Source organism: Globicephala melas, unplaced genomic scaffold, assembly GCF_963455315.2.
Source record: "Globicephala melas unplaced genomic scaffold, mGloMel1.2 SCAFFOLD_219, whole genome shotgun sequence".
Classification (NCBI taxonomy): Eukaryota; Metazoa; Chordata; class Mammalia; order Artiodactyla; family Delphinidae; genus Globicephala; species Globicephala melas.
Window position 1 is genome coordinate 461053 of NW_027207391.1, and position 21956 is coordinate 483008.

The 21956-nt window shown below is 46.5% G+C and overlaps 1 protein-coding gene across 7 annotated transcripts; it reads left to right on the forward strand.

Moving 5' to 3' along the window:
* Positions 1-446: 446 nt before the first annotated feature.
* On the forward strand, positions 447-21268 carry LOC115863300 (zinc finger protein 252-like). 7 transcript variants are annotated; one of them, XM_060293275.1, is made up of 5 exons: positions 447-475; positions 1919-2132; positions 3004-3569; positions 4248-4361; positions 13762-21268. In XM_060293275.1, the coding sequence occupies exons 3-5, from the start codon at positions 3302-3304 to the stop codon at positions 16050-16052; spliced, it is 2673 nt and encodes an 890-aa protein (XP_060149258.1). In that variant the 5' UTR covers positions 447-475; positions 1919-2132; positions 3004-3301; the 3' UTR covers positions 16053-21268. The 7 variants fall into 7 exon arrangements, with proteins under 7 accessions (XP_060149258.1, XP_060149262.1, XP_060149261.1 ...); XM_060293279.1 differs by lacking the exon at positions 1919-2132 and having other exon boundaries at positions 450-475; positions 3004-3075; positions 3443-3569; XM_060293278.1 differs by lacking the exon at positions 447-475 and having other exon boundaries at positions 588-2132; positions 3004-3285; positions 3443-3569.
* Positions 21269-21956: the final 688 nt, after the last annotated feature.

Sequence of the window (21956 nt, forward strand, 5' to 3'; positions counted from 1 at the left end):
AGTCCACCTTCAAATAACACTACACCGCCTCACGGGTAGCACAGGTACTTGTAACCCAGTGTCCCGATTCCTCTCTTCCGTCCCTAGGACACCGCTGCCACTCACCTTACACGTGCGACAGTTACCCAATACACTGTCACTAATATTCAATATTACTCTGAAAAACAATGACCTTTTATTTTGCTTAGGAGTAAGACAAGTAAAAGATTTTATTTTACCTTCACTTATTCCCTCTCTGATCCTTTTCCCTTCTCTGGGTAGATCCCAGTTTCTTGCGTCACTTCCTAACTCTCTGACGAACTTCTAAAGCCTCTCCCAAGACAAGTGGGGCCAGTGGCATAGAGTCCTCTGAGCCGCCTAGAGCGACCCGACAGAACCCTAGGATCTGATTGGCCGGTAAGCTGGCGGCGGGGCGGAAGTTCCTAGCGGGCGTTTCCGGTCTGGCGGGTTAACCCTCGCCGGCATGGTGTGTGGGGTACGTCTACCTTTCTCGGCGGGGCCGAGGGAGTCCTGGCCTCGCGCGGAGGTGCCTGCGCCGCTGCGACAGGCGGGACGGCGCGGGGCTGGCCGAGCCGGGGGAGCGCCTGCTCGTGTGGCCTGAGGGGCGGCCCGGGCGGAAACCCGCGCGGGGGTGGGGTCCGGGCTACCCCGGCGCGGAGGCGGGGCGGCGGGCAAGAGCCAGGCTTCACGGAGGAGGCGAAGTTTAGGCACGGTCTGGGGATGCACCGAACCTGTGCTTTTTCTCAGATGAGAGAGAGTACCTTTCACTCATTAGGGGTAGGTTCAGTGAAAGGATGAAGTCGCGAAGGCTGTGCAGCGAGGGGACGTTGGTGCACATCCCGGCGCTGAACAATCCCAGGGCCCATTCATTCGCTCGGTGGGCGCCCAGTACACACTGCCTTGGTGATGATTAAGATTTACTGGGTTTTGTTTGTGGTTTGCGAACACTATGCGAAGCACTTTATACATTTTTCTCACTTAACTCAAAATAGTCACTTAAGGTAAGTGGTGATGTTCTCATTTTATGGTCTGTGGAGAAACACGTCACTTACTCGAGACCCTTCGTTAGGAGGTGGTGTATCTGAGATTGGAACTCAGTCTGGTGGAGCCCAGGGCCTATGCTTCTAACAGGAGTGTTACGTGCCTCCCACATGAGGCTGAAAGGGGAGGCAGAGTGCATTTGGAAGGACCACTTGTGCACAGCACACAAAGGGCGTGAGCACCAGGGACCTGTCAAAGGCAAGCCCTGGCTGAGGACCGAGAGGCTGCCTCTGGCCTGGGTGGCCTGAGGAGGAGATTCTGGGATGGCCCAAGAGAAATGAACTGGGCATTAATAAGCTTGGGTTCAGCTGTCAGTTAGAGCCCAACAGAGGCTTAAGTGACGAAGGTGGGGCAGGCAGGGTTTGTTCTGGGTTGTGTCTCTGAGGTTCCCTGGGTTTTACCCTCATGGTCACACTAGACAGAAGTGTTTCTCCCTGTTTCTTTTTTATCATCAGGGAGGAAAAGCCTTTTCTAGAAGCCTTTTTGAAAACTTCCCTTAACATCTTGTTGACCAGAAGATGGGCCTAGGGCCAAAGTAGCTGGGGCCAAGGAAAGTGGGCACATTTCTACCTGAATTAAGGGGTCTGTTTGCATGGAGCAGGCTGTGGGGGCAGAGGCTGACTGTGTGTCAGAGGCCAGTTGGAAAGGTTTTCATGGGAGTGACACCCCGTGTCACCTGTCACCCTAAATTATCACCAGATCTGTGGTTCTAAATGTCATATGTATGCTGACAGTTACCAGTGTATACCCAGCCAGCTTCAGCCTCTCTCCTGAAATTTGGACTTGTGGATCGAAATGCCCTCATTCTCCACTTGTAGGTCTGATAGGCATCTTGAACATAACATGTACAAGACAACTTTTAATTTTTATCCTTCAGATATACTTCTACGGTCTTCCTGGGTAATTGGAGATTTCCTCATCTCAGGTGTTTGGGCCAAACATCTTGGTGTTTCATCCCACATCTAATTTGTCAGCAAATCCTGTTGACTGTACCTTTGAAAGGTATCTGCAATCTGACTGCTTATCACCTGCTACCACCATCTGGTCCAAGACACTATCGTCTCTAGCTGTGTTATTGCTGGGACCTTCCGGTTGGTTTTCCTGCTTCTACCCTTACACCCTCCTCCCTGCCCCCTAGTCCATTTTCAAAGCAGCAGCCGGAGCAGCCACATGTCAAGTCATATCACTCTGCCCAGACCTTCCAGATGCTCCTAATCTCATTCAGAATAAAAGCCTAAGTCCTGTAGCCCAAAAGTTACCCCACCCCACTCTGTCTTGCCCTCCCCTACTCTGCTTCAGCCCCTCTGGTCTCCTTGCCCTTCCTTGAACACGTCAAGTATGCTTGCACCTTGCAACCTTTGCACTTGCGCCTCCCCCTGCCCAGGATGTATCTCCCCTGATACCTACTTAGTGCCGGCCCTCACTCCATCCATATCGGTTTGGATGTTACTTTATCAGAGGTGCCTTCCCTGGCTGCCTTTCGTAAAATATCTCCTCCCAACAGTTGCTGCCCTCATGCTGCGTGTTGTTTCTCTTCCTTATCCCCTGACACAAGCATCATGTCTGTCAACTTCCCTACGGCTTGTGCACTGCTGTAGAGTAGGAGCTTGTTCTTCTTGTCCTCAGCTGTTTGCCCGCTGCCCAGGATTCTCCTGGGTGGGCCTGAGATGCAGACCGTAGTCTCCCCTTGTCAGGTGCACCGCCGGGGACCTGGCTTTCGCGTGTGGCCTTGTTATGCTGTCGTACTACGGGCTGCTGGGGAGGCTTCCTGGGGGGGCAAGGGAATATATAGTCTCAGGCCACTGGGTGCTGAGACCATTGTTCCTTCCTGGGGATTTCAAGTAGCCTACAACTGGGTCTCTGCTGCCACAGACCTCTTGAGGTACAGGCGCGGAAGTCTCAAGTTGCTTTGGGGAGCAGAAGGCGGGTCAGGCTCCATCACACTCTTCCCTTTTGCTACAGCTCTGCCTGCCTCCTCGGGACAAGCTTGGAGACCCAGTGATGGCCCACAGGCAGCTTTTTCCTGGGCCCCAGGTGAGTGGTCTTCGTGGAGACGCCTCAGTGTGGCCTCAGCCCTTTCCTGGCTGGAGTCTCCACGGTTCCCTCTGAGGCACTGGTCTCAGGGTAGTTGGCTCCCTGTCTTCATTGATGTCCTCAACCCTTGGGTTCAAGTCCCTGAAATGCACTCTGGACTGTATCATCTCACCCCTGGACTGGACACAGAGGAGGGCAAGGAATGGGCAGGTAAACACGAGGCAGAATGGTGTCTGCCCCAAAGAGCCCGCTCTTGTGGGGAAGGCAGTCTGGTGCATGTGCTCCGAGGGGTTTTGCCCATCCTGAGCCTAGTGCCTCCCTACCCCCAGGCCCATCCTGGGGTTGCAACAAGATCTTGTCATTCCAGGTCTTAGTTTCCTTCGAGGAAGTGGCCGTGCTCCTTTCCCAAGAGGAGTGGGGCCATCTGGGCCCTGCTCAGAAGAGGCTCTACAGGGATGTGATGCTGGAAACCTATGGGAACCTGGTCTCGCTGGGTGAGGCTCTTCCCAGGAGCTCAGCTCTGGGCTTCCTGCTCCATGAATGGCTCTGGGAACTGGGGCTGGGCTCAAGGCTCAGAGACTTCTCACCCCCTGGGCCCAGACATGGGGCATTTGTGACCCTGGGCCCAGGCAGGCCTGGTCTGGGCAGAGGAGGGGACAGGTGGTGCCAGGGACTCCCCCAAGTTCTTTGTAGGAAGTATGGGAGGAGAACATTATTCATTGAACGCCAAGTATATTCATATCCCCTCAGTTAATCTTCATGCATCTTCGAGGTTGGTGGTAGGATACATAGTTTATAGGTGAACCTGAGGCTGACAAATATCACTTCATTAAGTTCACACAGGCTGTCAGGGCAGATCTGGGATTTGCATCCATTTAGCTTCAGAGCCCTGCTTTATACCTGCCTTATACTTAGTCTGCTGTACATCAACACCTCCTCTACCATGAGTCTTCTGCCATGATGTGTTCAGGCCCCAAGTCTGTCCCTTAACTGTGACCCCCAGAAGAGCTGGGTTTGACTTTTCTTCAGCTGGGACAGAGGCCTACTTCTGTGTCCATGCTTTGGAGACCAGGTGGCAGGCAAGGTCATGACAGCACACAGACGCTGCCCACGGGGCCATCCTGCCCTGGACCTGGATGAGTTGTCAATCTTGCTTTCTTTCTCTGGAGCAGGACTTCAAGGTTCCAAACCTGATGTCATCTCCAAGCTGGAGCAGGGGGAAGAGCCATGGACCCCACACTCACCAAGAATTGAGGGGAGCTGGATTCGGAGACGCAGGCGTGCAGGTGAGTCTGCAGGAACACCCCCACGTTCTCGTGCCCCTGCTGGCAGGTGCCACCACTTCACCAGGCCAAATTGCGTCACCACCAGAGCTTTGCTTTCCTTCTCCACCTTCTTTCTCTTCTTTTCTCTTTTTTGCTATTAATGGCCCCTATTCTGTGCCCCTGAATGGGGTCATGTTTACCTTACCCTAGAAGATGCTCTTTCAGTTCCTGAAAAGAGCTCGGGTGTCTCCCTAGCAGCTGCCTCCCTACCCTGGCTGCCTCTCAGTCGTTTCCATGTCACCCAGTCCTCAGGCCTTGCTGGCCAGCTCTGCCTTGGCTGCTGGAGACACCACTTGGAGGGTCCACCTGGAGGCTTGCCATCCTGCCCAGACTCTCACCCCTGCTGTTCACTCAGAGTTCCCAGGCTGATTCTGGGCTTCGGAGAAACGCGTGACTTAGGGCTGCTTCTTGTGTGGCGAAGGATTTGGGCATGTACATAGTAAGCAGAGCAGAGTTCCTGTGCTCTTTGCTGCATGGCAACTAACATTGCCTGGCCTGTTGTGCATTCCTAGCACTGTGCTGGCACAGTGAACTTACAAAACCCTCCAGCATCCCTGCAGAGTTGGTGCTCAGGAAAATGAGGCACAGAGAGGTTCAGTTGCTAGCCCGAGGTCACACAGCCAGCCGGGGACAGAGGTGAGTTGGATCTCAGGTGGACTGGCTCCCTACCACACGCCTTTTTTTTTCTTTTTAAAAACAGCTTTTTAAAGGTATATTTAGCATATAATATGCTATGCATATTTTTTAAACTTTTTAAAAAATAAATGTATCTTATTTATTTTTGGCTGCTTCTGGTCTTCATTGCTGCGAGCGGGCTTTCTCTAGTTGCAGCGAACAGGGACTACTCTTCGTCGCAGTGCACAGGCTTCTCGTTGCAGTGGCTTCTCTTGTTGTGGAGCACAGCCTCTAGGTGCACGGGCTTCAGTAGTTGTGGCACGCGGGCTCAGTTGCTCCACAGCATGGGATCTTCCTGGACGAGGGATCGAACCTCTGTCCCCTGCATTGGCAAGCAGATTCTTAACCACTGCGCCACCAAGGAAGTTCCTGCTGTACATTTTTAAATGTACAATTTGGTAACATTTTTGCATATGTATGCACCTGTGAAACTGTCCACTATGGTAGAGATAGCAAACATATTCATTACCCCCAAAAGTTTTCTCATGTCTCTTTGTAATCCTTCCCTCTCACCGCTTCCCACCTCTATCCTGAAGCAATTACTGATCTTCTTACTGTCACTATAGATTACATTTTCTAGAGTTTTACATAATTGACATCATGGAGCATGTATTTTTTTTTTTTTTTTTGCCTGGCTTTTCTTGACTCACATAATTATTTTGTAATCCATTCATGTTGTGTGTCAATAATTCAGTTCTTTTTTATTTCTGATAAGTATTCTGTTGTATGGATATACCACAATTTGTTTATCCATTCTCTGTTAATGGACATTTAGATTGTTTCCAATTTGTGGTTAATACAAATAAAGCTGCCATGAACACTTGTGTACAAACCTTTGTTTGCTTGGCCATACATTTCCTTTTCTCTTGGAAATACCTAGGAATAAAATGGCTGCATTACGTGGCAGGTGTTTATTTAAACTTTTAGGAAACTGCCGAAGTGCTTTCCAAAGCAGTTGTACTATTTTACATTCCCACCAGCAAGGATGAGAGTTCCATTTCCTCAACTTCCTTGCCAACAGTTGGTGTGGTCAGTCTTTTAATTGTAGCCACTGTGATGGATGTGTAGTGGTATCTTATTTTTAATGATTAAAGATGTTGAGCATCTTTTCATGTGCTTGTTTTCCTTCTGGATTTCTTCACTGGTGAATGTCTGCTCAGATCTTTGCCTATTTTTTAATTGTGTTTTTCTTTCCTTATTGTTGATTTTAAAAGAGTTCCTTTCTAAATACAGGAATGTTCTATTTACAGGTCCTTTATCAGATATATACTTTGCATGGATTATTCTCTCACTCTGTGCCTTGTCTTTTTATTCTCTTAACAGTGTCTTTTGAAGAGTAGAAGTTTTAAATTTTGGTGAAGTCCAGTTTGTTAATTTGTTCTTTCATGGATTGTGCTTTTGGTGTCATATCTAAGAAATCTTTGCCTAACCCAGAAGATTTTCTTCTTTGAAAAGAAAATTTTATAATTTAAAATTTTTGGGTGTTGCATTTAAGTTTTGATTCATGTTGAGTTAATTTTTGGTGTGAGGTATGGATCCAAGTTTAATTTTTTACAAGTGAATGTCCAGTTGTTCCAGTACCATTTGTTGAAAAGACTATCCATTCTCCACCTGCACTGCCTTTTTACCTTTGTCAAAAAAATCAGTTGTCCATGGGAGCTGCCTGATGGTCTAGCGGTTAGGATTTGGCACTTTCACTGCTGTGGCCTGGGTTCAATCCCTGGTTGGGGAACTGAGATCCTGCAAGCTGTGTAGCACAACCAAAAAAAAAAAAAGAGAGAGTTGTCCATATATATGTGAGGTTATTTGGAGCTCTCTGTTCTCTTCCGTTGTTCTATTGTCGATCTTTATACTCCGACACCACACTGTTGTGGATGCTTCATTAAAAGTCTGGAATCAGGTAGCATTTGTCCTCCAATTTTGTTCTTCATTTTCAGAGTTGTTTTGGCTATTCTAGATCCTTTGTATTTTCATATGAATTGAAAAATCAGCTTATTGCTATCTGAAAAAAGTCCTGCTAGCATTTTTGTTAAGATTGCATTGAATCCATAGATCAGTTTGAGGGAAATTGACATATATTGTTTTCTAACCCATGAACAAGATGTATGTCTCCATTTATTTGTCTTAATTTCTCAGTAGTATTTTATACTTTTCTGTGTACAGGCATTTTACGTCTTTTGTCAGATTTATTCCTAAGTGTTTCGTATATTTTTTATACATTTATTTTATTGAAGTATAGTTGATTTACAAAGTTGTGTTAATTTCTGCTGTACCGTTTTATATATATATATATTCTTTTTTTAAATTTATTTATTTTATTTATTTATTTTTGGCTGCATTGGGTCTTTGTTGCTACGTGTGGGCTTTCTCTAGTTGTGAAGAGCAGGGTCTACTCTTCGTTGCGGTGTGTGGGCTTCTCACTGGGATGGCTTCTCTTGTTGCGGAGCACAGGCTTTAGGCGTACGGGCTTCAGCAGTTGTGGCACACGGGCTCAGTAGTTGTGGCTCACGAGATCTGGAACGCAGGCTCAGTAGTTGTGGCGTACGGGCTTTGTTGCTCTGCGGCATGTGGGATCTTCCCAGACCAGGGCTCAAACCCGTGTACCCTGCATTGGCAGGCGGATTCTTAACCACTGCACCACCAGGGAAGCCCTCTTTCATATTTTTCATGTTTTTGTACATGGTATTTTTTTTAATTCCAATTTCCAGTTGTTTATTACTTATAACTAGAAACAGAATTGATTTTTGGGTGCGTACCATGGGAACAGTGGGCATGTAAGGGAATGGGCCCATGATGGCAGGAAGGAGTTAGGGGTAACAAAGTGCTGGAAATAAACAGGTGGTACCATGGCCTCTGTTTCTCTCACCTGGATTTTCCCTGATAAAACATAACCGGTTAAACTTACTTTTAGGGTCCCTCTTAGTTTCTCCACATATAATGCACCACCCTCTGTGGGGCACACAATCTGTTAAACATCGTCCCCTGGTGACCCTTTTTTCAATCTTGTCTTTCCTCCTTACCTGGACTAAGAAGTGGTTCATCTCCCAGGAGAGGTCTGATGTCTGAGCCCATAGTGTCCAGGGGAAGAGAAACATCAACCGAGACAGAGGTGTCCAAGGAGGAGTAGACAGGACCACGTCAGGCTGTGTTGGATTTGATTCTTATCCTAGGAGGGTGGAAAGCTATGGAATGTGTATTTAAAAATAATTTATTTTTGTGCAGTGAACATGTGTCATTTTAGTAGAACAACAGAACTGATCCCTGTAGAGAAGTGTGGTGACAAGAATAAAACATCACCCCAAATCTTGCGTTGCAGAAACGTTCATTCTCGGCATTAGGTGACGGTATTTCATGGACCCCAGATGCATTGGCCCGACCAGATAGAAGTTTGTCTCCCTCGTGTAACAGCGTCCCTGTTTGGTGGATTCTCAGTTTGACATGCTTGTTAGGAGGCCAGCTCGTCTGTCTTGTTTCTCCGCCACCCTCTTGAGCGGCATGCCTAAACACTCACCTCCAGGTTTAACACTGGGTTATGGGAGAAGGAGAGAGTGGAGGAGGCCATTTCACTGCCGTGGAGTCTATGACCTTGTCTGTGACCTTGAAGTTGCCCATGTCGCTTCTACTCACATTCCACTACTGAGAATTCAGTTATGTGGCCACACCTAATACTGTTATTTTCTTAGTGTTTGCTCTGGAACTTACCGTGTACATCTTAACTTATCAGAATCTACTTCTGGTTTATACTAGCAATTCCAGTGACTATAGAATAGTTATTCCTATAGAACGCCATTTCCTCTCCTTCCTTTTTGTTTTTTGTTGTTGTTGTTGTTTTTAAATATTTATTTATTTATTTGGCTGTGCCAGGTCTTGGTTGCAGCATGCGGGATCTAGTTCCCTGACCCAGGGAACCTGGGCCCCCAGTCTTAACCACTGGATCACCAGGGAAGTCCCTGTCCTCCCTTTTTGTGCATTGTTGTATATCTGTGTGTGTTACAAATTCAACAATACATTCTTATAGTACTTTATATAATTTTATGTCTGTCGTGGAAACTAAAAGAAGAAATGAGACCAGCATATATGTATACAGTTTGTTGTATCATCTACTTTCTTATTCACCATTTCTCTTCATTTGTTCCTGTGCATTTAAGTTACATCTGCTGTCGTTTCCTTACTCCAGTGTATCTTTCCTCTTACCCACCTCCTTTGTGCTGTTTTTGTCACGTGCAATACATTTCTATCTGTGATATTGTGATTTATAATAAGAAGTATGTATTTGGTCCTCATCCCGTTTCTGGCACAGAGCTCCTAAAACCCTCGGAATTTCCGAAGTAATGAGAGTAGTGAAAATTGCTCTGTTGTTTTTGAAAATGCCCTAGCAGTCCAATCCAGTAAAATCTGGGCAGCAGTATTTTTAAAAGTCAGTCTTGGAGGTTTGTTGTGACTCAAGGAGGCTGGGTGCAGAAAGGGATCCCCCACCCTCTCAACCACACTCACCAGGAATTTCACCTCTTTAGGTTGGAGTTGGAGGGGATGATAGGTGCTGGTGGCCTAGCCTGGTGAGATGTGGGGAGCTTTCCCTGGGAGCTGCAGGGAGAGGGAGCCCCTTCTTGGCCCCACCCAAGAGGAGTAGAGCATCTGTCATGCTGAGCTGGGCGGGTGGAGGTGCGGCGGGTTAGGGCTCACATGCCACACACTCTTGCTGCTCTTGCCAAGTTTTAGTAGATTTTCTTGAAAAACCGTTTTTTCATTTGCTTTTTGCTCTTAGGACAATTTCCAGAGACATTAAAATGGTTGTTAGTTGGGGTTGGGTTTTTTGTTTTGTTTTAATAGTTCTTGCCAGCTTTGTTTTGCTGTGACTTGGATCCATGGAGTTTATTACACTGTCATCAAAGTGGAATTTCCTGACTTTCAATTTTGAAGAATATTTTTGCTGGACGTAGAATACTAGGTTGGCAGTTGTATTCTTCAGTACATTAAAAATGTCCTTCTGTCTGCCGTCTTCCACTTCTGAAGTCGAAAAGTCAGCCTGCGATTTTATTTTGCTTTGAAAGTGATACATCTTTTTCCTCTTGCTGCTTTTAACATTTCTTTTTTTGGTTTTCAGCAGTTTGGTTATGTTATACCCATGTGTGGTCTTCTTTGCATTGACATTACTTAGGGTTCTTCGAGCTTTCTGAATCTATAGCTTATAGACTTTTGTCAGTTGTGGGAAAACCTAGGCCAAAATTTCTTAAATTATTTCTTCTATTCCTTTTCTCCTCTCCTCCTGGGATTTTGAGAATATACACATTACACTTTCTACCTTGTTGCACCTGCTTCTTATGCTCTTTTCTGTATTCCCTGTCCTATTTTTTTCCTTGCTGTGTTTCAATCTGAATACTTTTCAGATATTACTTAACGCACCTTTCAGTTACGTAATCCTCTGTTTTGTTACCTGCTATCTGCCAATGTACTGTCTTGTCTGTTGAACTCATAATTTCAGTTTTCATTTGATTTCTAGTGAATTCTCTATCTCTTTGTTTTCTTACATATACTAATCATGGTTTGTTTGTTTTAAGCTGGTTCTTGATAATATCTGAATTGCCTGTGGGTTTGTTTCAATTGTATATTTTTCCCCTGGTTTCTTGTCGTTTAGTCTTTTTTTTAAAACATGATTTTTGATATTCAATTGTATCAGTTATTATAGATTAAAAATTATAGAGGCTTTATATGATGTTACATTCTTGAAAGAGGATCAAGTCTCCTGGCAGACAGATAAAATGCCATTGGATCACCTTCCCATGTTAAGGGGTTGGTCTTAAGCTTTGTTAGGGCTGGTCTGATACTCAGGGGAAAATTCCCTACTCATTGTTCCCCTTTTTTTTTTTTTTTTCATTGTTCCCCTTTGAGGAATGTTAGGGACCTGGTTCATTATTCTGAAAACCAGTAAATAAAACAGTCAAGGATTGATTCTACTTTTACTAAATGGGTTATCCTTCAGGATAACTAGACAATTCATGAGTAAAAGTTTCTTCATAGAAACTTCAAGGGTTTAAAAAAAAAAAAAAAAAAGGTCAAACCTGAATCCTGAGATACCAGCTAAAAATTCTAAATACAGAAGACAACTAATCCTACCACCTCCTTCCTCTAACCCTGTACAAAGAACACCCAGCAGTAAAATATCTTCTACCTAGGGCAAAAACAAAGGAATTGCCTCAAAAAACCAAATAGCCCTAGGTAAAGACTTGCAAATTTTGGCATTTGGGGGTGCCCTGGACTTATAGCCACCATCTCATTCAAATGCCCTTCTGATTCATAAATACCCTCATTCATAGAGTTCCCAAGTATCTTTTTATTGCCTCAATTTAAAATACAAACAGGCATCAACTATAATTCAATTTAAAAAAGAACTAAAAAAATAATAAAAGTAAATTAAAAATAAACTAAAATACAAACAGACAACCAAGGATGCCTGACATCTGAAGCAGCATGAACTGGTGTGAGCCGTTGCTTCTTTTTTTTTTTTTTTTGGCTGCTTTGGGTCCTCGTTGCTGCACGCAGGCTTTCTTTAATTGAGGCGAGCAGTGGCTACTCTTCGTTGCGGTGCGCGGGCTTCTCACTGCAGTGGCTTCTCTTTGTTGCAGAGCACGGGCTCTAGGCGCATGGGCTTCAGTAGTTGTGGTGCGCGGGCTCAGTAGCTGTGGCTCGCGAGCTCTAGAGCACAGGCTCAGTAGTTGTGGGTCACGGGCTTAGTTGCTCCGCAGCATGTGGGATCTTCCTGGACCAGGGCTCGAACCCGTGTCCCCTGCCTTGGCAGGCAGATTCTTTTTTTTTCTTTATAAGTGGTGGTAGGAGTTTATTTATTTATTTATTTTTGCTGTGTTGGGTCTTCGTTTCTGTGCGAGGGCTTTCTCTAGTTGTGGCAAGCGGGGGCCACTCTTCATCGTGGTGTGCGGGCCTCTCACTATTGCAGCCTTTCTTGTTGCAGAGCACAGGCTCCAGACGCACAGGCTCAGTAGTTGTGGCTCACGGGCCTAGTTGTTCCGCGGCATGTGGGATCCTCCCAGACCAGGGCTTGAACCCGTGTCACCTGCATTAACAGGCAGATTCTCAACCACTGTGCTACCAGGGAAGCCCCGGCAGGCAGATTCTTAACCACTGCACCACCAAGGAGGTCCCGGAGATGTTGCTTCTTGACTCATAGATCACTCTGTTCTGTGGTCTCTTTTTTTGTCACATTCTTCATTCTGTTTCCTACCTGGTGAAATAGCACCTCTTGACAAGGATCATCTTTTTAGACTCTGGTTCCAGGATGTTGAAGACTCTTAACTCCTCAGATACTCCTGACAGAAGCCACAGGAATTCAGGACCTTTACCATCCGCAACCTGCCCCTTCAGACTGCTCCTAGGTTTCTAGAATGAAGTATTGTTTGCTTTTTACCTTTCAGACTTGAATGGTAAAAATCAGTCCCTTTGAAGTACTGGGCGTAGTTCTGCAAAGACAACTTAGCCCAGTGTTAGATCCCACCCAGTTAATATTTTCAGCTCAGTCTCTCAGTTCTGGCTAAACAGTCTGAAAGTGACAGCTCTAATAATAACCACTGTTTACAAAAGAGAGAGTCCATTGTGCTTTCGCAGTCTCTCAAAACTGAGAGGCTACCCTCTCACAGTTCTCACCAGGTTGTCCTTCCACTGGTCTTTGTAGCCACATGATTCAGTGCTTTTGGCTGGGTGGTTTTGTTTTTGGTACATTTCCTTTCACTGAGTCTCAGAATTCAGTTGTGTCACAGTTTTTACAAATTTTCAGGTACTTTTATCCATTGGGAACATGTGGTGTGGACTGTTGTACACATTTGGCTTTTTTGCCTTGTGCTATACCTGCTATTTGAATGGGTGGGTTGCTTCTTTGTTTCTATTTTTCTCTGTTTTCCATGATTTACTTCTGTGAAACCAAGTTGTCCACATCAAATAATTTTTCCCATTATGTGTTACTCAGTATACCCTTCATTCATTATATATCATTTGTGATACATTTACTTTTCAACAAATGTTTGAATGCCTGTTATGTATAAGCCACGGAAGATGCCTTTTTTACAGAGTGTGCAGCAGTGACATCAGTGTAGGTGCTGACCGTCCAAGCCTCCACCACTGACTTCCCCATCTCCCTCCTCGCCTTCTTTTTTTTTTTTTTTTTTTGATGTGGACCTTTTTTTTTTTAAGTCTTTATTGAAGTTGTTACAATATTGCTTCTGTTTTATGTTTTGGTTTGAGGCATGTGGGATCTGAGCTCCCTGACCAGGGATGGAACCCTCACCCACTGCATTGGAAGGTGAAGTCCTAACCACTGGACCACCAGGGAAGTCCTCCCTCCTCACCTTCTGAGGGCGCCTCTCCCTCAGGTCACACCTCGAGGTTCCTGCTCCATCTGTACCTGGTTAGCCCATCTGAAATGGAGGCATTTCACCTTGGGTTTCTTCCCTCCCTCCTTCCTTCCCTCCTTCCTTCCCACACCAGCTTTCATTGCTCTGAGAGCATGCTTCTCTCTCCTCGCCTTCTCTTTTCTCTTCCCAGTAAGGTCATTTTTGGTTTTGCATTCTGAAAATCCAAATCCACCTAGGAGATAATTGTTTCATATAAATGTTTCTATTTATGCTCTAAGTATTTCCCATAGTAAAACATGAGTAACTCTTTTTTTTTTTTTTTTCAGGTTATGTCTCTAGGAAGGAAAAAAAAGAATTGACTCCAAAGCAGGAAATTTCTGAAGAAATGGAATCCCAGAGAACAAAATTAGAAGAGCTTGTAAGGAATATTTCCAAGGAATCTGATTTTGAAGAGATGACTAAAACTGAGGGAAAGCTAAATAATTGCTGGGGGAAATATGCAGTGGAGGGACTTAAGAAGGATTTCCCCCAGAAGAGTAATTTCAGGCCAGTGACAGTGACACATGTGAAAACCCCCTTGGGGGAAAGAGGTCCGAAATTCAGTGCAGCTGAGGTAAACTGCGCTGCAGACGCAAGTTCTGTCAGAAACTGCAGACTGTCTTCAGGGAAAAGTCTCCACCAGTGTGTGTCATGTGTAGAAAACTTCCAAACGAGTAAGGACCTCACGAACCTCCAAAGTTTCTGTGTAGGAGAACAAGCCTGTCAGGCAGATGTGTTTGTGAAAGTGCCTGGGCAGAGTTCAGTTTTCAGTGAGAACCAGAGGATTAACAGTCCAGAAAAAGCCTTTGAAAAGTGTGCTGTGTGTGGAATAGCTTTTGGTCAGAGCAGAGCTCTCATTCAGCACCCGGGAATTCACAGTGGAGAGAAGCCCTGCGGGTGTGAGGAAGGTGGCAGAGCTTCCCATGCCCGTCCCTATGCCATGCAGCACTGTAACACTTACACTGCAGAAAGACCCTGTGAGGCTAACGAATGTGAGAAAGCTCTTAGCACATGTCCGTCTTACATTCAGCATTGTCAAGTTCACACTGAGGTGAAGCCCCATGAGTGCAGTCAGTGTGGAAAAGCCTTTAGTCATAGCTCTAACCTGATCCATCATCAGAGAGTGCATAGTGCAGAGAAGCCATACATGTGTGTGGAGTGTGGGAAAGCCTTCCGGAGACAGTCACACCTCACTCAGCATAAGAGAACCCATTCTGGAGAGAAACCCCATGACTGTGCTGAGTGCGGCAAAGCCTTCAGCGCACGATTGTCTCTCATTCAACATCAGAAAACTCACACAGGAGAAAAGCCCTATGAGTGTAACGAATGTGGAAAATTCTTTAGCCTGAACCGAACCCTTATTGTTCATCAGAGAATCCACACTGGAGAGAAACCCTATAGGTGTAATGAATGTGGAAAATCCTTCAGTCAGCACTCACAAGTTATTCAACATAAGAGCGTTCACACTGGAGAGAAGCCTTATATCTGCAATGAGTGTGGGAAATCCTTCAGTGCTCGCCTGTCCCTCATCCAGCATCAGAGAATTCACACTGGAGAGAAACCTTATGGGTGTAATGAGTGTGGGAAAACCTTCAGTCAAAAGGGACACCTTACTCAGCATCAGCGAATTCACACTGGAGAGAAGCCCTATGAGTGTAATGAGTGTGGAAAAGCTTTCAGCCAGAGTTTTAATCTCATTCACCATCAAAGGACACACAATGGCGAGAGGCCCTATGAATGTAACGAGTGTGACAAAGCCTTCAGTGTTCTCTCCTCCCTTGTCCAGCATCAGAGAGTGCACAACGGAGAGAAGCCCTACGAGTGCCACAGCTGTGGGAAGGCCTTTAGTCAGGGCTCACACCTAATCCAGCACCAGAGGAGTCACACTGGAGAGAAGCCCTATGAGTGTAGCAAGTGTGGGAAAACCTTTGGACAGATATCCACCCTAATTAAGCATGAGAGGACACACAATGGGGAGAAGCCCTATGAGTGCGGCGACTGTGGGAAAGCTTTCAGCCAGAGCGCACACCTCATCCGCCATCGAAGAATTCACACTGGGGAGAGCCCTTACACGTGTAGTGACTGTGGGAAGGCCTTCAACGTCCGCTCCTCCCTCATTCAGCATCTCAGGGTTCACACCGGCGAGAAGCCTTATGAGTGCAGTGAGTGTGGCAAGGCCTTCAGCCAGCATTCACAGTTTATTCAGCATCAGAGGGTTCACACTGGAGAGAAACCCTACACATGCAGTGAATGTGAGAAATCATTCAGTGCACGCTTGTCCCTTATCCAACACCAGAGAATTCACACTGGAGAGAAGCCCTATAAATGCACTGAATGTCAAAAATCCTTCCGACAAAGCTCTCACCTCATTCGACATCAGAGAATCCACAGTGGAGAGCGACCTTACATGTGTAATAGATGTGGGAAAACTTACAACCAGAGAATATCTCTTATTAGTCATGAGAAAGTTCACAGACTCCACGGTGGAGAGCAAACCTGTTGGCGTGACGAGTGTGGGGAGCTCTTTGGCGCACAGGCAGCATTCATGCAGCACCGGAAGGTTCATAGTGGAGAGTGACTCACTCTGTCTGATACATTCTTCACAGTTTTACAGCAGGAGAGTTCTACTGATAAGAAAGCTCACTTTATGACTTTCCTTTCGGAAATTCAGCTCTTAAGGAATTAAACTATCTCCCAATGTGCTGCTCACTGAAGGCAGGCTGCTGAATTATGTGGTAAATGTTCCAAGGTAACATGCCTTCCCTCAGACCCAGAGGATGGCTCTCTGCTTGAGTGTTTTAAGTGAATGCAACTTAAATATACTTTCCTAGATCATGTTTTTATAGCACCAGACCTTAGTGTACAGTTAGGTGTTTCATTTGGCCCCTGTCTTTCTTTTCTTTCCTCTTCATCATCTATTTCAGCTTCAGGAAAAGTAACTGAGATCCTTGAACTTTCGAGTGTGATTGGGTTGGGGTTTTCTTATTTGTTTGTTTGTAGGGCCTTTTCAAAATGTTTTTGTTCTATTTTGAGGGATATGATACCTTTAACTTCAAAGGGGTTGTCCCTTTTCAGCATCCGGTAATCCACAGAGGTGAGAAGGCATATGAGTATAAGTAGAGTTTGTTAAGGAATGAGGTGAGGCTTGTGTGTAGATTCAAACTGTTGAGATGGTGCTAGGAAGTCAGGTGACTCATGTAAACTGGGGTTTCCTACAGGGTAATTTGAAAACAAAAAAACCCGTGAATTGGAGGGGTGGAATAGGCATAAAGTAGACACAGGCTCGCGTGGGACCTGGGACACAGCTTACAGATTCTGTTGGTATATTCTAGATCCACTTCTGAGGGAGAGAAGGTGAGTGGTTGGAGCTGTTCCCTTTCACTGGGCGGCCTCGCACCGAGCAGACTCTGGTGAGGAGGGCAGGTCCTCCTGCTGCCAGAGGACAGGATTCCAGGTGAGGCAGGGACACGGCATTAAGCACCTTTTCATGGGTAGGTTATCGTGCAGGCTGTTTGTCAGCCTTGGACCCCTGTCTGCATGCTGTAAACATGCTTTTGTCCCTCCTGGGAGCTGTATTAGTCAGTGGTGTCTCAGTGCCTGTGGTCCTCCCACCTGATGCTTGAGGTGATGCTAAACATCCTGGGAGCTGATTTCCTGAGCACAGTCTTCAGAGTGGCTGCCCCTGGTTCATCACGTGTGGTTCGCTGCAGTGTCCTCAGAACCCCATTCTCCAGAAGTTTCTATGGCACTTCCTTATGTTTTTGTGGAGGAAAGAGTAGCATCAAAATGGGCTGAAAAAGGGTTATAAATATGAGAGATTCAGCAGAAGGAGTCTGTGAGAGACAGTTCTAGAAACAAATCTGGCAATTGAAAGTGGCTGTTGAGAGTCTGATGAGAAGCTGGTACCGTGTGTGAACCCTTGAGAAGGGGCTAACAGGATCTGGCACGGGCTGCAGTGGGACGGCGCTTTATGAATAAGGCAGGGTAAGAATGGAGTGAAAGAGGAGCAGTGAATTGCTTAATAGCTGGACATTCTATTCCTTTATAGTATCCTTTTCAATAATAAGTTTATTCCTATTTTCCTGCTTTATTAAAGAAACTTTCTCTTAGAAGTTAACTGACCTTTTTTCCTTATGTTGACTTGACCTATGGCTCAGGCCTTATTTTCCAGGCTCTTGTCTATATAGCAGTAGTATTGGTCTTTACTTGTTTTAGAATTTTGAGGAGCTGATTGAAAAATCTGCCTCCTAATGATACTTCTCCTAAGCACACTTCACCACAAATAGCTTTGACATTTTTTAAAACTGGAATTAATACACTGTGATAATAATGGTTATCATGTGCTAGACAAAAATTCTGACTGAGTCAACAAACCTTTACCTTTTTACCTTAGTGTGTGCGAGGCACTGTGATGAATGCTTCTCCTGGGTTTTCTCATTTAATCCTCACATCACCTCAGTGAAGTAGGTACTTTTATTAGCCCTGTTTCACAATGAGACTGAGGCACAGAGAGGCTGCTCGGGGGCGGCTCTGGTACCACATGGCTCTGCCGACCACAGTCGTGGATCCCCCACTGGGCACCTGCCCCAGGCCCACACCCGCTGCACCCCCAGCACCCCAGGCAGGGAGCTTGCAGTCCTGAGGCTGACCCATCTGACTAATTCTGGCCCATTGAAGTTGTATGTTTCACTTAATGTGGTTTGGTGGATAGGTCTTGTAGATGTGTTATCAATGAAGGAAAATGGGAAGATGGTCCAAAGTTGGGAGCCTCTGGCTTGTGACTTTACTAATCATTGCCCGATTGCCGTGTTCCAAAAAGAGAGGGCATGTCTGTCTTTTCCTGAGGTGACTGGACACCTTCATCTCCTGAGCTGTGACAGAAGCTCCTCCCATGGCTCTCCTGGCTTCAGTCTGAGATGGGGCCTTGGAGCTTTTTATCCAGTTACACCTTCTGCTGTAGAGAAAGGACTTCTGGAAGGAAGGAAAAGAAATTCCCTGTTCTTGCTCCAAGGATCTCCTTGGCGTCCTTGCAAGAGACACAAGGACTCGGAGGCTGTGGCAGTGTCTTCCTTGCAGCCATACAATTAGAATGCCAAATCGGGAGGAAATATGTGGGGTTTTTTTCTTTATACATTCATCTTTACATATGGTGGACAGTTTACTTAATTGAGAACCTCAGCTTTTATTCTAATTCTCTGTTTTAGGTTGTGTGGCTAAAACGTCTTTATGAGTAATTCCTGCAGTGAGTTTGGATTATGTCTTAGTTTTCAGTTAAATGTTTTACCCAAAATGTACTGAATTTTATTTACATAGCTAATGTTGTCCATTTCAGTCATAAATATCCCTGTTAGCCAGTCTTACCTAGCTGGGTGATGGCATTAGTATTGATTGGAGCCAGACTGTCTCCTGACGGTTCAAAGCCTCTCTGTGCTGCATGGTGAGGAGCACAGGGCGCCCATCCACCTGGTGCTGCCTGGCGTCTTAAACCCAGCCGATTACCTGCGGTTGAGAAGGGCATTTCCGTTTCCCCAGTTGATGCGAAGAAGCTGTTTCTAAAGGAGTTTTGTGACAGTGCCAGCAGATGTACAACCTTCCAAAATCCCCCCTGTGGCCCAGGCTTTCATCACCTGAAAGGTACTAGAAACAGGGAGATGGACAATGGCCAGGACAGTTTTGACATTCAGGAGGTTGAGCTCTGGTCAGCAGACATCGTACCGTCTGTCTAGCACTCATCCCGAAGATGCCCCTATTCCTGCTGCTCTATTTGGTCGGGCTCAATACCCTCACACGGGGAAGAATAAGGATATTTTCAGGTCCCCCTGGAGCCGCTGTTCTGGTGAGGTGACAGGTGTTCTCTCTCACCTACCTGCTGCACAGCAGGCGGGTGAAGTTTCCTGCCTTAGATCTCCATGTATTGGTAGTTCTTGCCACAGGCTGTGTGGGATTATGACTGGAAGGAACTCAGGGCAGTTAATACTTGGAGGAAGACATTGTTTACTACTCATTGAACTAGTAGAGTTGGTTGCAGTTTGGATGATCTGCTCCCCATGAAACACTTTTGTAGCCTAACCGGACTTGGGGGCCGGACATTGGCAGTAGGTGGGGTTGGTGTGGGGGTATTGAGAAGGGCCCCTACCTTCAAGCTTGTGCGGCAGGAGCTGCCCAAGGACTCAGCCTTCCCGGCAGACGGCCGTCACTATGAGGGTGTGGGTCATGGGGCCCAGCCAGGACCTGCTCCCTGTGTGGGTGTCAGGAGTGTCATATTTGTAAATCCAGAGTTGTTTTGTTAGTTCTGGTGTCTGCCTATTGCCAGAACATGGGATTATTAGGTAAAATTCCCAGAGACTTCGGGTGGCCTTTGCTGTCAGGAGAAAGGACGCCCCAGACAGTGGGGGCAGGTGCTGAGGGGTCACAGGAGCCCTTCACTTTTCTTGTGTCTGCCTGTCTTATGGTATTTCCACTGATGCCTTGGTGTGGTGGACTCCTGAGGATGACCCATGTCCTTGACCTCCACCACTAGCTCTTGAACCACAACTGAAGATGTGAATCATAAGGGGACCAAGATCTGCTCTTTCTGCTGTAAATGATGGTCTGCCCATAAGTGCCTGTTAATGTGTTGTGTGTTCCCCTGCCAATCCTACTGGTTTATCATGTGTAGTTGACATTTCTTCTTTCCCCACTAATTTAGGTTTTACTTGAGTTTCATGCGTTTATTCACAAGCGTTGAAAGGTAGCGGGTGGATTCCATTATTGCTTATGTTCATGCAAGAGTGGGTAGCAAGTGACTCAAGCTGCTGCCTTGAGTCTGAGGACCTGAGTTTCCAGGCAGCGGGACTGCACTGGGATGTTTTCACTTTAACACTGCATACGTGCAGCAGCTTCTGTGTATCTGAAGATGGGACCAGAAGAAAACTGCAGGATGGAAGTTGGAGGGGTTAGTTGTGGGCACTAGGGCTCCTAGTTGTAAGTAACAGACACCTACTTAAGATAACCTGAGCAAAGAAGGGAGCACCATCTGTCAGGATCCAGGGGGGTCTTACGGGGCCCCAGGTGAGGAAACAGCTGCAGTCAGGAACTGGAAAGGTTTCTGGATTTCCCACCCCTGGATTGTATCCTGGTTTCCCTGCAGACCTGCCTTCTCAGTTTAATAGTGCACTGGGCTGAAAAACTGGCTGCCACCACAGTTACTGGGTTCACATCTGCTTCTTCCAAGAGACCTGCCAGAATAAGGCTGGGAACTTAGTATTTTAATCCATATTCTAAGGGGAGGATGCTGTCCAGTCTCTGGTCTGGTGTCCATTCACGTACCCATAAACCTGTGGGACTCCAATGAATGTGGCCATGGGTGCAGAGTTTGGGGAATGGACTCTGGCCCACCTGGGTTGGATGTCAACACCTGTCCAGTTGGCTGTGTCCAGAGGGGCAGGATGGCTGCTGGGGCTACTGTATTTGTTGAGTGGACAAGAGCAGATCCTTGAATAGGGCATGGGGGCATTAGAAGGCCATGTAGGTAGCGACCTAGGAAGGGATAGCTGGAGGACAGGAGGGCCTTGTGAATGGGAAAGGGGCTGGAAAGGAACCTACTGCTCTTAGCAGAACTTATGAGCCCCCAACCAGCACCAGGCTCTATGGGAGAAATAGGCACCAGAATTGGCCTGGGCAAGTCCTGCCCCGACCTTAGCAACCTGCTCTGGGGACTCAGATAGTCCTAGCAGCATCGGCTTTGGGCTTGGCCACATCTCCAGGTGTTGGAGCATCGTGCCAGGTGTGGCCTGGTCTGGACAGAGGGTTAGAGTGAGTGCAGGGGGTGGGGGGACAGGGGTAGGTCTGGGATGGTGCACAAAGATGCTGACACAAGGGCATCTGGACTGAGGTTCCAAGTCCCTAAAATGTGGGCTTGGGGTGGGGGGGCATCTCAGCTGCTCCTGAGTCTGTGAGCTCTACAGAAGAGCTAGGGTTCAGCAGTTGTGTTCCAGGCCTGACTCCTGGAGACATTCCTTCAGCAGTGGGCAGAAGTGCTGGCAGATGCCCTGTCCCTAGCATGGGGGCTGCACCACGTGGTCTAGCACCCCTGTGTCCAGCCTCCAGGATTTCCTGCCTCCGCCACCAGCCTCTGCTACAAAACCTGCTAAAGCTTCTCCACTGCTCAAGGTATTCCCACAACCGACCTGTATGAAAAGATGGGCAAAGCTCATTAGTAATCGCAGGCCTGCAAAATGATATCACTGTGAGATGCCGTATTACACTCACCAGATTAGCAAAAATTAAAAGTTTGACGACGACAAGTGTTGCAAAAAATGTAGAGCAACAGTTACTCTCACACACTGTTGATAGGAATGAAGTTGGAACAACACACTGGAAAATACTCCGGCACTGTTAATAAAGATGCAAATAGCCCACAACCCAATTCCACTCCTACACATACACACAGCAGAGACTTGCGTGAAAACCAGGAGATGTGTCCCAAAATGTTCATAGCAGC

What these genes read in the sequence shown, in the direction of transcription:
- LOC115863300 (XM_060293275.1), top strand. Translation starts at nt 3,302, where the DNA reads ATGGTGTCTGCCCCAAAGAGCCCGCTCTTGTGGGGAAGGCAGTCTGGT. An exon ending in TGGGAACCTGGTCTCGCTGG is followed by an intron (nt 3,570 to 4,247) that starts GTGAGGCTCTTC and finishes TCTCTGGAGCAG; the next exon opens with GACTTCAAGGTTCCAAACCT. An exon ending in TCGGAGACGCAGGCGTGCAG is followed by an intron (nt 4,362 to 13,761) that starts GTGAGTCTGCAG and finishes TTTTTTTTTCAG; the next exon opens with GTTATGTCTCTAGGAAGGAA.